At 37.5% G+C, this 15,949-nt stretch overlaps 2 protein-coding genes across 5 annotated transcripts in view; one reads left to right on the top strand and one right to left on the bottom strand.

The window, feature by feature from the left end:
* Positions 1-15,949, top strand: part of LOC108044467 (cyclic nucleotide-gated cation channel beta-1) — a 69,859-nt gene that overhangs the window by 4,797 nt on the left and 49,113 nt on the right. The gene's annotated exons all lie outside the window — the stretch shown is intronic.
* LOC108045926 lies at positions 11,602-12,201 on the bottom strand. Its single transcript, XM_017125419.1, has 2 exons — positions 12,093-12,201; positions 11,602-12,032 (listed from the first exon to the last, which is right to left on the bottom strand). Exons 1-2 carry the CDS (start codon positions 12,141-12,143, stop codon positions 11,673-11,675), a joined length of 411 nt encoding a protein of 136 aa, XP_016980908.1. The 5' UTR covers positions 12,144-12,201; the 3' UTR covers positions 11,602-11,672.

Here is a 15,949-nt window from a genome sequence, read left to right as displayed (position 1 = left end):
AACTATTCCGTATGGCCTACCACTTTATGTTCGCAATGTACATCTCTTTAAAGAAAGCACTAAAGAAAAAAAAATTTTTTCATCTTAACATGTTTTAAAGTCGGCATAACTTTTATTATTATTTCACAAAACTTTAGCTTTTCTCTAGAAATGTTAATAATATCTACTGATATGAACTGAATAACTAATGTGACTTGAAAAGGATGTAAGGGAACTTATTTTAGATAACTAGTTAAAGTTGATTGAATATTTTTGAACGACAACGGAGCTATTAATTTGTTCATTGTTTTTAATTTGCTTGAGGTATTGTGGTAGAAACACCCCACAAAATACTTTTATTGGAATTTTTTTTCTGTAAAAATTTTAGACGTAAATTACCACGTACAATCTCGAAATATGTTTTAAAAACAAATTTAAAAATTGCAGAAATTTTTCTCAGTGCTCTTGTGTGCGTAGAACGGGTAGAAATATGGGTAAAGGTTTGTGGGCAGATGCAATTGGCAAATAATGGCCAGCAGCAACTATGAAGTACCGTCAATAACTGGGCTCTCACACAATGCACACAGGTGTAAACAGGCATGATAACATTCCTTCAGCCAATGGACAAATGCAATGCAATTACTGGTTTAAGCTTTAGTAAAATTTGAGCGTCTGCTATTTGTCATCACTTAAATATTAGCACCCATATTGTCTGACTGCAATTCAAATTATGAAGAAATACTTTATTTGTATTGGACATAGTTAGTATAAGTTATTAAAGTATTAAGTTTTTAAATATTTAAATGCGGGCGTTGACTTAATTATTCTTAATTTGGTTGTAATACACGGATTAAAACGTACTGTTAATATCTTTTTAACTGATTATCATTATATACTGAGGAAAAAGTATTTATTTATCATAAACTCTGCTACCCGATACGTAATCAGACTCCTTTTACATACCTATAAACAGGAAAAGACTAAAAAGATTGTATCTATCTGTCAATTAAATATTTTTACACTGCCTAGAGTGAGAGGAGCAGTTTATATAATATTAAAGGAACTTTTGTCAGGACACGTCCACTTTATTCGACGCATATACCAAGAAATGAATAACATTGGGCTTGCTTAAAGATTATGTTAAAGTAATGTCAGCCCAACATTAACCATCGATAGTTTATCGGGCGTAAGGTGGCCTTCTACACTAGTTATGTAAAAGACCTTTATGTAATTACAACTACTTAAACATTTTTTATTTGGTTTGTACTATTAAAGAATATTTATAATAATTTGGTACTTTTGTCTTCTTGGGAATACCTGACCACAATTGAGATACTTTCAAAAGCAACTTGTTTGGAAAATTGCATTTTGTTGACGCCTTTTGCTGCTCAAGTGATTTGCTTTCATTCAATTGCGTTGAATTGAAAATTGAATTTACCGCAATATTTGCTTAATCTTAGAATCACACACATTCATGCACGCACACCCACAACTGGCAAATGCAATTGCCTACGAGTGTGGCTGTGTGGGATGGGTGGTTTTCCTGGGTGGATTCGGTGGGTGGCCATAGCATTTGCCTCTGCATTTGCGTGGGGTTCGTGCCATTGACAGTTTGCCGTCAATCAGTTGTCGTTGTCATGGTTGTTTTTGCTGTTGATGCTGATTCCCCAGCGATGCATCCACAAATATACATATATGTGTAATCGCATTCGATTGTGGGTCATGTATTTGTATCTGTATCTTCAACTGCATTATGACAAAGACAATATGTAAATATGCTTTTAATTGGTTTGTAATTATTATTGCTGTGGCTGCTGTCCTGCTGTTGTTGATTTCAAGTGGTTGGAGGTGTGTCAACCGCCTCGATTGCCCTTCGATGTTGGTTTAATAATTTGTGCATTAATTGCACTTAGCTGAATAATGCAACAATTGTGGAAAAAATATATATTTTTCCATTGACAATGTATATGGTCAGCCAAATTTTAGATTTGATTACCCTTTTGGATTTTAAATGCTTAATAATGTACAATCGCAAATATGTAATAATTGTTTGACTTTGTGCAAAGCTTACTTCAATCAGAAATGACAATTCAGTGTTATTCAGTTATCAGTGATATTCAGGTATTCAGTTATATAGATAATTTGGTTTTTTAATATCCCAATTAAAAACGAAGATAATAAATAACTAAAAATGATGAGGACAGAAGTACTATCATTATTATGGTTCTAATTAATGACTCGGTTAATTAATCTATATGTAGTTATATTCGATTAAATGTGTTCAAAATATGATAGACTGCAGCGATAAAATAATATATGTAAAAAAAAATATAATTATACATAAAAGGCTCAATATGGACGAAAATGCTTTAAAAATTTATAAACCATATATTTAAGTTTATCGATAATTTCAGCGTTAATTAATGGTGCAACAATGTTCTTGTGCCAATGGTGGGGTGTATTTTCGAAAGCTCGTTACGCAGTTTCGGTCATTAATTTCTCTCCACGCACACACGCATAAATTTGCAATTAAATGGCACAGCAGCCAACAGCTCAGGAAGCAATGAAAAAAATCGTTGCCTACTTCTGCGGGCACTTATCAGCTTTGGCTTTTAGCTCAGATCTCGATTCGTTTTGCGACATTTACCATTCGCCTTTTGCCATTTGAATTTGTTTGCGGTCGACGTGAGGCTCGTAAAAAGCAAAAACGCATAAAATGCAAAAAGCAAAAGCTGCGTAAAATTGAGTTCCAAACAGAGGGGAAACAAATCAAATAACGTGCAGTTGAAAGTTTGAAAACTCGGCACACAGATGTGGATGTAGATAGAGAACGAAACCTCTGTCTCTCTGCTTTTTTGCTTTTTCGACTTTCCAACTCTCCGTCCGTGTGACGCACCACATCTCGAGGCTCTGAGCTGGTTTGTTGGCCTCAATGCAATCACAATAAAAACCGCACGCATACGCACAATTTTCATTATAATAAAACTGCGCATAAATATCTAAATGAGCAATAAAAGTGTTTTATGAGCAATGCGACGGCGACGATTCTACGATTCTACGACTCTACGACATCGACATCTCGACACCGCCGATGAAGTGGGAGAAAAGCATAAAAGCAGCAGCTGCTGGATCCAAAGGAAAAGGATATGGGAGATAGGAAAGGACCCCCACTCAAAGAAACCACACTCGCACCGTTGTGATTGTCAGACGTTTTCCAGATATCGAAATATAACACAAAACTTGACCTTACTCCAGCTTTGACTCTGACACTTTTCACTCGATATGCTTTTGGCAATTTACTACACACATTTCAATCAGCATTAGGGTGTCCTAGGTTGTGAAACCAATTTAAATAAATGTAAATATTTAACAATATTTAATGTTGTTTGTTTTTTTAAATGCTGAGATTTTAGTGAAATAAATTTTACTTTGAAAGTATTTTATACATCTTTGAATTTTATGAGGTAATAAAAAATAAAGGCTTAAACAAATATGCGTGTGGTATACAGGTCGTATTAGTAACGGAGTTTTTATTACTATTTTAGTACTTTTAAAAATCTCAAAGTATTTGGCGAGACTTACTGGTTCACCCTTACTCACGTATTTGCATGAAAATACCAAAAAATTGCACAAGTGCCGTAAAGTTTTTAAAAGCAATGACAGCCAGAGCTAACTGACAGAGGCAGATCCGGGTATCGATGGGAATACTGGGGCATTACATATGCTTGAAATATTTAAAAGCATCTGCGTGTCGTATAATAAAAACAAAATATAAAAAAATGGAAAAATGTTTTCTTTCAGCTGATAGAAATTTGTATGTTGGGAGTGCTCATATTTGTATCGAAACGATAAAATGGAAGTTGAACTGCCCGAAAGAAAATTGACAGGCCAACGATGAAATTGATGCAAAAGGGTGTTCTGAATTATGTAAGAAACATGCCAACAGGAATTGCCCATTTCTCAATTTTGCCATTTCCCTAAAATTGATTTTACAAATACTATTAAATTATCTCATTCCTTTGTGAATATTTGTTGGAATGTATAAATATGTGTTGCTGCATCAGTTGAAATTTTTGCGAACGCTTAATTTCCCAGCACGCCCGTGAACGAAGTAAATTGCCAGACAGTTGATTAATGCATTTTATGGACAGGTGCCTCGCAGCAGCCTCGAATGAAACAGATTACTTAATGAGTGCGCGGCCGACTGGGCGTATACGCAATGTTAATGAAATTTCGCCCAAATGCATGTGTGTGTGTGTGCTCTGGAAAAATGTTAATTTGCGTTGCAATAAGAAACTTGTAAGCTCGGAAGCAAACTGCACAACAATACCAACAAATTGAAATGTCAGGCGAGAAAGGGGGTAATGGTTGGGCAGAGGGGACGCGAAGGATGTACTATAAAAACAATTTGCTCTTTGAGAGAAGCGAGGAAGCGGGGGTCGGTGGAAGGCTGGTGGACAGACTGCTGCGAGGCGCGCTAAATAACTGAAGAAAATTCTGGCCTATGGCAGTCGTCATAGGCAGTGCGACCTGTCAGTTTCAGGCGGCTTGTTGTCGCAGTTGTTGTTGCCTGGCGGCCATGTAAAAATATGGCACACGTTGCGTATACGTCACATACACGTTCGAAGAAGAGTGAGCAAACAAACATATATTCATACACGGCAAAATCAATATGTATGCATATATGAACACGTTCAAAGGATATTTAAACAAAATTTAAAAACCAACGTGGTTTAAATCCCATTTATAACTTTTTAATTAGAAATACGTTTTTTTCTTAAAGGCAAACTTATCATGTTAAAAATTAATTCAAAGTACTAAAAATTGTTATTACTTCTTGCTAATATTTTAAGTTTTTCTCTGTGTAAGCACAGCAGAGATGTGAAAAATGTTGGCAGCTCCGAGGGAAATTGAGAAACTGACGGGGGAACGAGCCTAGAGAATGAAAATGGAAAACAGGAGCAGCAGCAGAAGAGGAAATGTCGTGAGTGAATGAGTCCGTTTGGGGGGTGTGTGTGTGTGCGTGCGTGTATGCTTAAGTGTGCATGTGTTTGCGTGTTTGAGGAGAGTAGGCGGGGTGTGTTGAAGGTGGAGGCGTAGGTGGGCCAACGACATGAGCCGTGACGTTAGGCTCATTTATTTATTATTTCCTCAGATTGAAGCACTATCAATAACCAAGTGCAAACAAGGCGAGAAGAAAGAACCACACACACCAAATTTGTGGGGAGCATCTGGCTGGCGGACGTATTTTGGGGTTTGGTTTTATCAACTTTACAGCTTCTCTGCTTGGGCTTGTTTATAGATCCATTCCGAGCAAATCTGAGAGCATCTGGAGACACGTAAATATGGATACTCACTTTACAACTTGATTGAGTTCCGTTTGCTTAAGGATCGAGATACTGTGTTTAAAGTTGGGAAATTCTTATATATTTTAAGAGTAGATTTATCCCGCGTATAACTATTATTAATAAGCTCATGCACATGATGCGGTCTTTTCGAATATTCATAGTAGTTTTCCCCAGTAGTTTAGCTACTGTGTGTTGAGATAATATAATTTGCATCAGAACTACTAAGGGCAGAGAAATTGGTGTTAAGTTATATATTAAATTAATTTAGCAATGATCTTTTGAGTCTGAGTCTTCTGTGTCAACATCTGCCAGCGGGAAGTAAGCAAATTATTCGTACTCTTTTAAATATTTTGATTATTTCAATAAAATATCGATTTTAGAAAGGTACCAATTCCTTAAATCTAAGTTACATATTAGGTTAGATTTAACGAATTGGTACCTTTTTAATCCCGCTGTTTTATAAGTGTACTTTGACGACCTACACATACTAGCGGAAATAAATTGAGATTAATTCTCATTCTAGAGATCACAGCACCGGATTTCCCCTTTCAAACTGGGTAATTTTCAGCACAACTTTTTTTTGTTATCTCCGTGAACTGTTTGCATAAATCAAAACTCTTTACATTTTTCCGCCCTGCTATTGTGTATACTGTTTCCCATGTGTGCCATTCATTTAGTTGTGCATTCAGTTTTTGTCGTATTTTTTGGATGGCCGGAATCATGATTTAGTGCCGCCACTAGCTGGTCTGGGCTTAATGATGTCAATCGGCGCGTGCTTTGGCTTTAAACTAAGGCCGCATATTTGCCAAGTTTATTTGGCCAGAAAAACAGAAGAGGGGCCCGCACACTCATCATAAATGTGAATGAGATACGAGCGCACGGGGCAGGGGAAGGGCTTGGGGGAAAGGTAACATGGAAAAGCAATCGCAGGGCAAGGGACGCATATTTCATGACCGACCCATCTCCAAAAAAGGTTCACAAGTGCGCTGATATGCGAAGAGATGCTTGCCAAAAAATTACATGGACCATTGGTCAGCAGCAGCAACAACAGAAATGGGCCAACAGCATCATGGCCCGCAGCAACCCTTAAACAACATGCTCCCCACATTCCCCTACCACCACTCTCCGCCCGTCAGCCTACTGCCCCGCCCACTTTTCCGCCCGCACACACTCGTATATTCAAAAAGAAAAAAACACCTTTGATGTATGTAATTTTGTTACCATTTTTTATGCCCCTCATTCCAATGTTTTGTGTCGTCCACTTTTTGGCCATAATGTAGAGTGGTATTGTGTGTGTGTGAACAACTGGGGTCAAAATAATAGTATAAACTTTAAATACGTTATTATGCTTTATTTTATTAACATATGAACATTTCACGAAAGTTTTAATGTTGTTATAGTTTATTTATTAAAAATAAATACTTTGTAACTCATTATTAATGATTATAAACTTTTTGTAAATAGTTAAGATAACTGTTAGATAGTTTAAGGTCGAATTTAAAAGTTTTGAATTAAAACTTATGAGAAACAATTTTAAAATCAAATTAAAAACTATTATACAACTATATCAACAATTTGCATATAAGCGATTCATGCCTTCCACTAATGTTTCCACCCCAGCTGTATGTGTGTGTGAGCCCCACTGCTAGTGTGTGTGACACAGAAAGCCAGTTGTGCGAGGTGCGAAGCTGTGACGTAAGCAGAGAGCCAAAGCAACGGAGCACTGGCCATCAAATTGGGTTACCCCAAAAAAAAAAAAACAAAAAATTGGGGAGGAAAAGGGCGGAGGAATGATACATTTTTTCAGTGGCTTCTGCCGCCACAAGGGAAATGAGATTTGCGCCTCAGAGCAGCAGCGTGTCAGTTTCAAAAGCGGAGGAAAAAATAAGGATTGAGCAGTTGCGCGTTAGCTGGGGAACTAGATTTCAGATGGCAATGCACACAAATATTACAAGAAAAGCCCTGGTAATGGTTTAAAGGTAGTAAGGCGTCCGAAATTTATATTCCGGTAAAAAAATTCCTTTGGAAGACTGATTGCAATACGTAGCAACTAATTGGCCATCAACAGAAAAGAAAGTTGAAAACTTTTTCGCCCAGAGGGAACTTCTCAGTAAGATGAAGTTGTTTATTGACTTTTCCCACAGATAGGCAGAGAATTTACTTGAGACTAATTGAATTACTGGAAAATTGTCATCGACTAAAGTGTGTTGTGCAGTCATCGTATAATTATCTCGCAATAGAAAAATTTTAAGCAGGAGACAGTCTTTGACCTTCGCTCCCAAGGAGCGGAAGCTTAATTACATTGAACTAAATTGTGAAGAGCGCACAGTTCACTTAATAAGTATTTGCTGGGCGACAGCAGCAACGACAGCGATTGGCACAATTCCCACAAGCTGACAAACTCATCAAAAATTTCACAGCCACTTGGGAAGGCAGAAAAGCGCAAAATTTTTATTGTGTTTTCATTAGAAGCGCGCAAATGGTCAAAAGACAGCACTTAAAACATAAACCTGAAAATGTTCCGTCGAATATACAAAATAAAGACTTTATATTGAACAATTATTATTGTGCAAGCTTTCAGTCGGTTTCCTATTTAGACCTTTAAACTAAACTGAGTGATCAGCCATTACATGGCCATTTATGTCTTTGAAATGTGAGCTTGATAAGTGGTGGCCTTATGTATTAGTTTTAAAGTGCCAGGTGAAAGTTTTTCTAAGTGTATCGACTGAAGCAAAGCAAGCCGTTGTCGCCTAGGACATTTTTCAGAGGCGTGACCGGGCGGTGAACAGAGTGGCTGGGGAAACTTTTAACAACTTTGACCAAACAGACACGCGCGAGAAATTTGCAGAAGATGCTGAGAAGGACGACGCAAAGGAACCTAATGAACAAATGAACAACACACAGATACAGATATGTACATCAGTTTTGCATATATACTGTATACATAGTTATATACAGATGGTCGAACACTTTTTAGGGGGAAATACTTTAATCTCAAGGGCACGTTTCCGGAAATAAATAAATAAAGCTCCTTGGCAGAAAGCAAAACAAGACAAAATTATGTTTTGCCCATAAAGCAAAACGAAGGAGAAAAGCTTTTCGGCATAGAAACTCTTGACATGAGCTAGGGAAAAGAAATTCTTTAAAATTTTAATGATATCAAATATTTGCACAAGGAATTCAAATTATTTTCACCGACAATTTTAATTTTCCTGAAGTTGGGTGTTTTGAGGGACCAAGCACTTGATTTTTTAATTTAAACCAAAAAAAAAAAAATCATTTGATTGCCTGCCGACTTGGAGGTGGAATTAGACTTGAGCTTTGTTGGTCAACTTGAAATTAAATTAAATTAACGCGACAAAGACAGAGTTGAAATAAACAGCACGAAAGGAAAAAAGATTTGACAATTTTATTTAATTAAAACAAGAAAGGAAAGCTAACTTCGGACGGAGCCGAAGTTGATATACCCTTGCAGAATATTCTGTAAATTATATTCTTCAAAATTATTCATTTGATTCATTCTTAATACTCATAAAAAGTCCCAATTTCCTAATTTTAAAAACACCAAAGTTATGGCATTTTCAATCGTTCAGTTATATGACAGCTATAAGATATAGTGGGCCGATCAATATGAAATTTTGTATGTCGGATTGATTGGGCAAAAATAAAACCCATAGAAAATCCCAACTTCTTGACTTTAAAAACACCAAAGTTATGGCTTTTCCGATCGTTCAGTTATATGGCAGCTATATGATATAGTCGCCCGATCCGGCTCGTTCCGACTTATATACTACCTGCAATAGAAAAACCACTTTTGGAAAAGTTTCAAGCAGATAGCTTTAAAACTGAGGGACTAGTTTGCGTAGAAACGGACGGACGGACAGACGGACGGACAGACGGACGGACAGACGGACGGACAGACGGACATGGCTAGATCGACTCTCGTGGTGATGCTGATCAAGAATATATATACTTTATAGGGTCGGAAATGTCTCCTTCACTGCGTTGCAAACTTTTGACTGAAATTATAATACCCTCTGCAAGGGTATAAAAATCTGGGAGTTGACATATATACACATTTTTCCCTTAGCTTAGCGAATAAAATAAATATTGTTTTAATTCCTCTTATTTTTACAAATCTAATGTCACTTAGATTCATTGGCTTAAAAATTCAGTGAACCAACCATTTAACGATTTCTAAATCGTTTTTTAATTTTTGATTACTTATCATGCACAAACTGTACCAATTAAACGTATAGTAACCCAAACCACAATAGGAAAATTATGTATGCCGTAATTATAGATTTATCTCTTTTTTTATGTTTTCAAAATAATTAGATTCAAACGGTATGTGGCTACATATCTGCCACAGGCAGTAAAAGTTCTTTGTTACACCTGGAGTTATATAAAGTACAATTGCATTAAGGTTTCTGCTTATACAAACACAATGAATAACTACATTTTTGCATAAAGAAGGACAGTTCTTGCAGAGTCTTTAATTAAAAAGAAAACTTTTTGTTTTGCCAAGTCATCGATAAATCAAAGTGAAACAAGAGCTGAACCCCGGTTTTCTTCTAATTTTGCTTATCCGCAGAACCAAATCGCAGCTCGACAGCTGACGACAGCTGATTGATGATCCGCAAAATTACAAATTACACACAAATGTTATCCGAGCCAGGAATTTGGCAGATAACAAGAGAGAACGCTATAGTCGGGTGCCCCGACTATCAGATACCCGTTACTCAGGTAAAGGGAGTGCGAGGGAGATGGAGATAGAAACTTTGATCACGCATAACTTTTTAACGAATGGTCCGATTTGAAAAATTTCTTCTACGTTTCGATAGGTATTGATAAACACAATAAAACTGCATTTTTACTTTTCCGAAATATTTAAATTTTTAAAATCGTATATAAGCGATTGTGGGCGTAAAAGGGGGCGTGGCACCATTTTGAAACAAACTTGCGCTGCGTAGGAACTTCTAAAATCTACATGCAAAATGCCAATCTTCTAGCTTTTATAGTTTCCGAGATCTCAGCGTTCATACGGACAGACAGACAGACAGACAGACAGACAGACAGACAGACAGACAGACAGACGGACAGACAGACGGACAGACGGACAGACGGACATGGCTAGATCGACTCGGCTAGTGATCCTGATCAAGAATATATATACTTTATAGGGTCGGAAACGCTTCCTTCTAGCTGTTACATACTTTTGCACGAATACAATATACCCTTTTACTCTACGAGTAACGGGTATAAAAATCGAACCCCCAACAAACACACGCCATCTAATTCACTTAAGGCGTTGCACCTTATTTGCTTTCACCCAAATGAATGAAATTGATTGATTATGTTTCATCAACGAAAATGAACGGAGTCCAATTAAAACAGAGAAACGATTAATGTGGTCATAATGACAAAATTTTGAACGATTTCTGGGAGTTGTGGCATCAAAAAAAGTTTTCAGATTGGCTCGAGTCGTGGGAAATGGAACAGCAGTTGTTACGCACATTTCTTTTTGTTTTGCCAAGACAAACGTAAAAAATTCCTTTTAAAAATATCAAATTTCCGCATGCATTGAATTCAGAATTTAATGCCTGTCAGAATGTGAAAATGCTTAGAAAATCGACTTGTAAATGGAAAGTTTGTAAATGAAAAGCAACGTGAAGCTAGTTATAGCAAAACATCGCGTTGTCGTTCATTGCATCACTTTGATTGATAGTGTTGAAAAAGTAAATAGTAAGTTGCTTAAGAACTAGATGACAAGATTCGAAAGTGATTTTTTTAATAATATTTAAAATTAAATAATTTATAACAATTTTTGAATTCTCTCAATCCAAGTAAATTGTTTAAAGCAAATCCCCAACTGTGTCGATCGATCTTGTAGCGCTTCGAAAACTTGTAGTATTGCCTGAAAACGTTTAATGAATCTCTTTAATCGTCCTTATTAGCATTTCAGCATTCAATTAGTACTTTTTTTATTTCAAAATCCATTTTTTTAGGTCATTACCTAAAAATACCAGATTTTGCACTATATTCCCACCTTTTATGTAAAGCGTAACCCAATTGACAGTCACGCGGAAGACCTGTGGCTAATTTTTTAGCTGATGTATAATATTTTACAGATTTTAAGAATTACATATAGAACTAAAATTTAAACTAGTTACTAAAAAAAAATCCTGAAAATACAGTTTAAGCCCATTTTATTGCAGTTTTATTCTAGCCGTTGTGAATATATAATATAATACAATTAAAACCAAATTATAAATTTAAATGTTGGTAGTTCATAAGACTTTAATTATAATTTTATTAATTTAATTATAGTGCTAAAGGTGAAAGTTATGTGTTGAAATCATAGGTATGTGGCTCGAGTTCGTAACGCTTTAGGCGCTCGTAGTACTGACCAAAAAAAAAACCTTCCAACTGATAAGTTTTGTAGATGCGATAGTGGCCTTCGCTCAAGTACCGATTATTGAAAGCCCATATGCAATGGTTGGGGAAAGCGAACACATAGCTCTGCGTGCCCCTAGAGTCCATGTCGCAAGGGGTATGCTTCGTGGGCAGATCCATGGGCATTTCGGGAAGTTCCCGTGACCTACGCCTGATATGCAAGGGTTGTATAATCGGGGAAGTATTCGCTATCTGCGGCTCATCGGACCTTATGACTTCCACGGACCTCGTCATTATTTCGACCGGCATCTTAGGATTGTTTAGGATTCCTTAAAATTATTACCATTTTAAGTAATTTATTTCACTTACCAGGACACCGCAGAGAACAAACAAAAATATCGAATATATGGTTAACTTCATCTTTGATTTTGTAATGTGTAGTGTCCCAAATTTGTTAATTATGTGGGTGATGTATGAAGTTAATGTTTTCAGCAAAGCCAACTATACCGTATTTCATTTTTAAGAACTAGGGGAGTACAGTCTTATAAAAAACAAGAAAGGAAAGCTAACTTCGGGCGGAGCCGAAGTTGATATACCCTTGCAGAATATTCTGTAAATTATATTCTCCAAAATTATTCATATGATGCATTCTTAATACTCATAAAAAATCCCAACTTCCTAATTTTAAAAACACTATAGTTATGAAATTTCCTATCGTTCAGTTATATGGCAGCTTTAGGATATAGTCGGCCGATCCTTATGAAATTTGGTAGGTCGGATTGATTGGCCAAAAATAAAACACATAGAAAATCCCAACTAATTTAACAAACACCAAAGTTATGGCATTTCCGATCAATCAGTTATATGGCAGCTATAGGATATAGTCGGCCGATTCTTATGAAATTTGGTAGGTCGGATTGTTTGGCCATATATAAAACCCATAGAAAATCCCAACTTCCTAACTTTACAAACACCAAAGTAATGGCATTTCCGATCATTCAGTTATATGGCAGCTATAGGATATAGTCGGCCGATCCCGGCCGTTCCGACTTATATACTGCGTGCAAAGGAAAGAAGGGTGTGTGCAAAGTTTCAATTCGATATCTTTAAAACTGAGAGACTAGTTCGCGTAGAAACAGACAGACGGACAGACGGACAGACAGACGGACAGACGGACAGACGGACATGCTTATATCAACTCAGGAGGTGATCCTGATCATGAATATATATACTTTATAGGGTCGGAAATGTCTCCTTCACTGCGTTGCACACTTTTGACCAAAATTATAATACCCTCTGCAAGGGTATAAAAAGAAAGGAAAGCTAACTTCGGGCGAAGCCGAAGTTGATATACCCTTGCAGAATACTCTGTAAATTATATTCTCCAAAATTATTCATATGATGCATTCTTAATACTCATAAAAAATCACAACTTTCTTACTTTAAAAACACCAAAGTTATGGCATTTCCAATCGTTCAGTTATATGGCAGCTATAGGATATAGTCGGCCGATCCTTATGAAATTTGGTAGGTCGGATTGATTGGCCAAATATAAAACCCATAGGAAGTCCCAGCTTCCTTACTTTACAAACACCAAAGTTATGGCATTTCCGATCAATCAGTTATATGGCAGCTATAGGATATAGTCGGCCGATCCCTTCCGTTCCGACTTATATACTGCGTGCAAAGGAAAGAAGGGTGTGTGCAAAGTTTCAGTTCGATAGCTTTAAAACTGAGAGACTAGTTTGCGTAGAAACAGACAGACGGACAGACGGACAGACAGACGGACAGACAGACGGACAGACGGACAGACGGACATGGCTATATCAACTCAGGAGGTGATCCTGATCAAGAATATATATACTTTATAGGGTCGGAGATGTCTCCTTCACTGCGTTGCACACTTTTGACCAAAATTATAATACCCTCTGCAAGGGTATAAAAATTGTGCACTACATGTTTTTGTGTGGATCGTATTTCCACGTTATGTTTGAAATCTAAAAATCCTTGGCGCAAAGGGGACAAAAGGGAATGGCCATACGCTGACAGCTGAAAGGATGTCGGGATATTAGAGAGGGACGCGCAAGGACCTGCAGCATGTAAAGTGACAGCAGAGTGTCACATAATGGCTAGCGCTGATAATGACCAAGAGCCGATGCCAGATCGATTCATACGGCGATGATATACGAGCCAAGTCGGGCAGCATTTCAAGTGTGAAAATAATATGACAGCAGTAATCAAGGCGTTGATGGCCGAACTAACCTCTCACACATTCTCCCCATATTGATTTCATGCTGAAAGGCTGCAGGAAATGGGCAAAAATATCTGGCGGAAATGTTGAACGAAACAGGGAGGATGTTACCAGGACGAAGGGAGTTGAAGGGACTGGCTGTTAACACATGTCAGTGGGCCATAATTGCAAGGGGGTTAAACCGAGGAGTGATTCCAACTTCCAGCTAGAGCCCAAGCAAAATGGATGACAATTGTTTTGATACGCATGTTTTGGCATGCAGAAAGAGACAGTGATGGGGACAGGAAACTGACACGGCCATATGCTCAAAACCAGAGCAAGAAACAGGCTTTCTGTTTCAGTGACAACTTAATTGAATTTTGAATACCCATTTTGAGTTTAACTTGTGTGATAATCATGTAAGCGCAGATCCTTATCCTAATTGCCCATTGGTACTTTGCTAGACTTGCTAATATGTACCTGCAAGAAAATGATTAGGTCCTTATTATATTTTATTAAATTACCTTATTAAGTACCTAAGTTTCATTACTAAATACAAATTTGAATAAAGAGCTTAAGAATACTTTAGTTGTGCAATATGGAACTCATAAAATTTTTATCAGCTATTAAATCTTCGAAAGTTTTGAAAACGATGAAAACCGCTTTTAAATGCATACAAAAACACTCAGTTATATGTTAACCAATTTTTCTAAGGCCAGAATGAAATTTGTGAAATTTTGGTTTAAGCGTGAGTTCTGTTCCCTGTCTGTCTTGTGGCTTTTGGCTAACCAGAGTCAGTCGACGATGACGACACCTGAGCCACACACGCTGCCACCATGCTGGCTACGCTAAATGCTTTAACTGTTAATTTTGCATCCAATTAAGCTCGGCAATTTTCGAGGGTCCAAGAAGCGATTTCTGCTTATGACATCTCAAAAGCCACCTTAAACTCGACCTCAACCCCAAGCCGAAGATTTCCGAGCAACGCGAACGTTTAGAGGCTGAGTGGATACGTGGAATGCAAATATTTCCTCAGCGAATTGTGTGTACCTGCTGCAGATGCAATTTCTGAGCAAATGGGACGCTTAATTAAAGCCAAGCACAAGGGGCCTAAAGGTTGGTATCAGAGCCTGTCAGTCACTCAAAGGCAGAAGCGAAGGACGCCCGAAAGATTGACGATTGCTGAGGTGCACAGGTAGCTGATGAATGCGTCTGGCTGGCACTCTCGCAATGGCAATTCCCATGGATATAGTCGTGGTCAAGGCAATAGCACCGAGTAATCTTGTTTTTAAACTACAATATTTTTAAGTTCATCACAAAGTAGTTATGAAATAGCTCATTGTGGAACGCCTAGTTCCATATCAACAAAGTCAAATCATAAATTAATATCAAATAATGTTAGTGAGACTAAAAATTAAGGCAGAAACTCATTGTTAATGTTGATATTGTATGATGTAACGGGCTATTAAGCCAAGCTAGTGGAACGCATCTTTTGTGCTATAACTTTGAGCCCAAATGTATGGGAAGCAAATTCTTTTGGCCAGGGTAAGTTCGGTGTTTCGTTGGCGATAAACCACGATACCGGCTGAAGTTGAATACCGGCGTGGCAATAACTTGTCGCTGGCACTTCCCTCCTGTGTCCCGGTTGCGACCATAAGCGCATTCCATCTTCGACTTTGCCAATAAAGTGAAATATCCTTGCACAATCTCTTCTTTCCCGATGGCACACCACCTCACAATTTCACTGCTTTATACTGCTTCGTGGCTGCTGTGCTGGCACATATTTTCGCCTGCTGTGCCAGCAAATTTGTTGCAGAACCCCGTTGCAACAAAAGCTACATCTTCAGCCACACTGAGAAAATAAAGCACGTATTTTTGCACATTAATTAGCTTGCGAATTCACATATACCTTAAAGTTGACCTGAACTTTCCGTGGGGATCTTAAATCTCATTAGATCTGTTAACAAAGTTCTTAAAAACCTTATTTCCAACTCCA

The sequence above is a fragment of the Drosophila rhopaloa genome, unplaced genomic scaffold (genome assembly GCF_018152115.1).
Source record: "Drosophila rhopaloa isolate 14029-0021.01 unplaced genomic scaffold, ASM1815211v1 contig_115, whole genome shotgun sequence".
Classification (NCBI taxonomy): domain Eukaryota; kingdom Metazoa; phylum Arthropoda; class Insecta; order Diptera; family Drosophilidae; genus Drosophila; species Drosophila rhopaloa.
The sequence above is the reverse complement of the archived record's forward strand: the minus strand, read 5'-3'. Positions and strand labels throughout refer to the sequence as shown.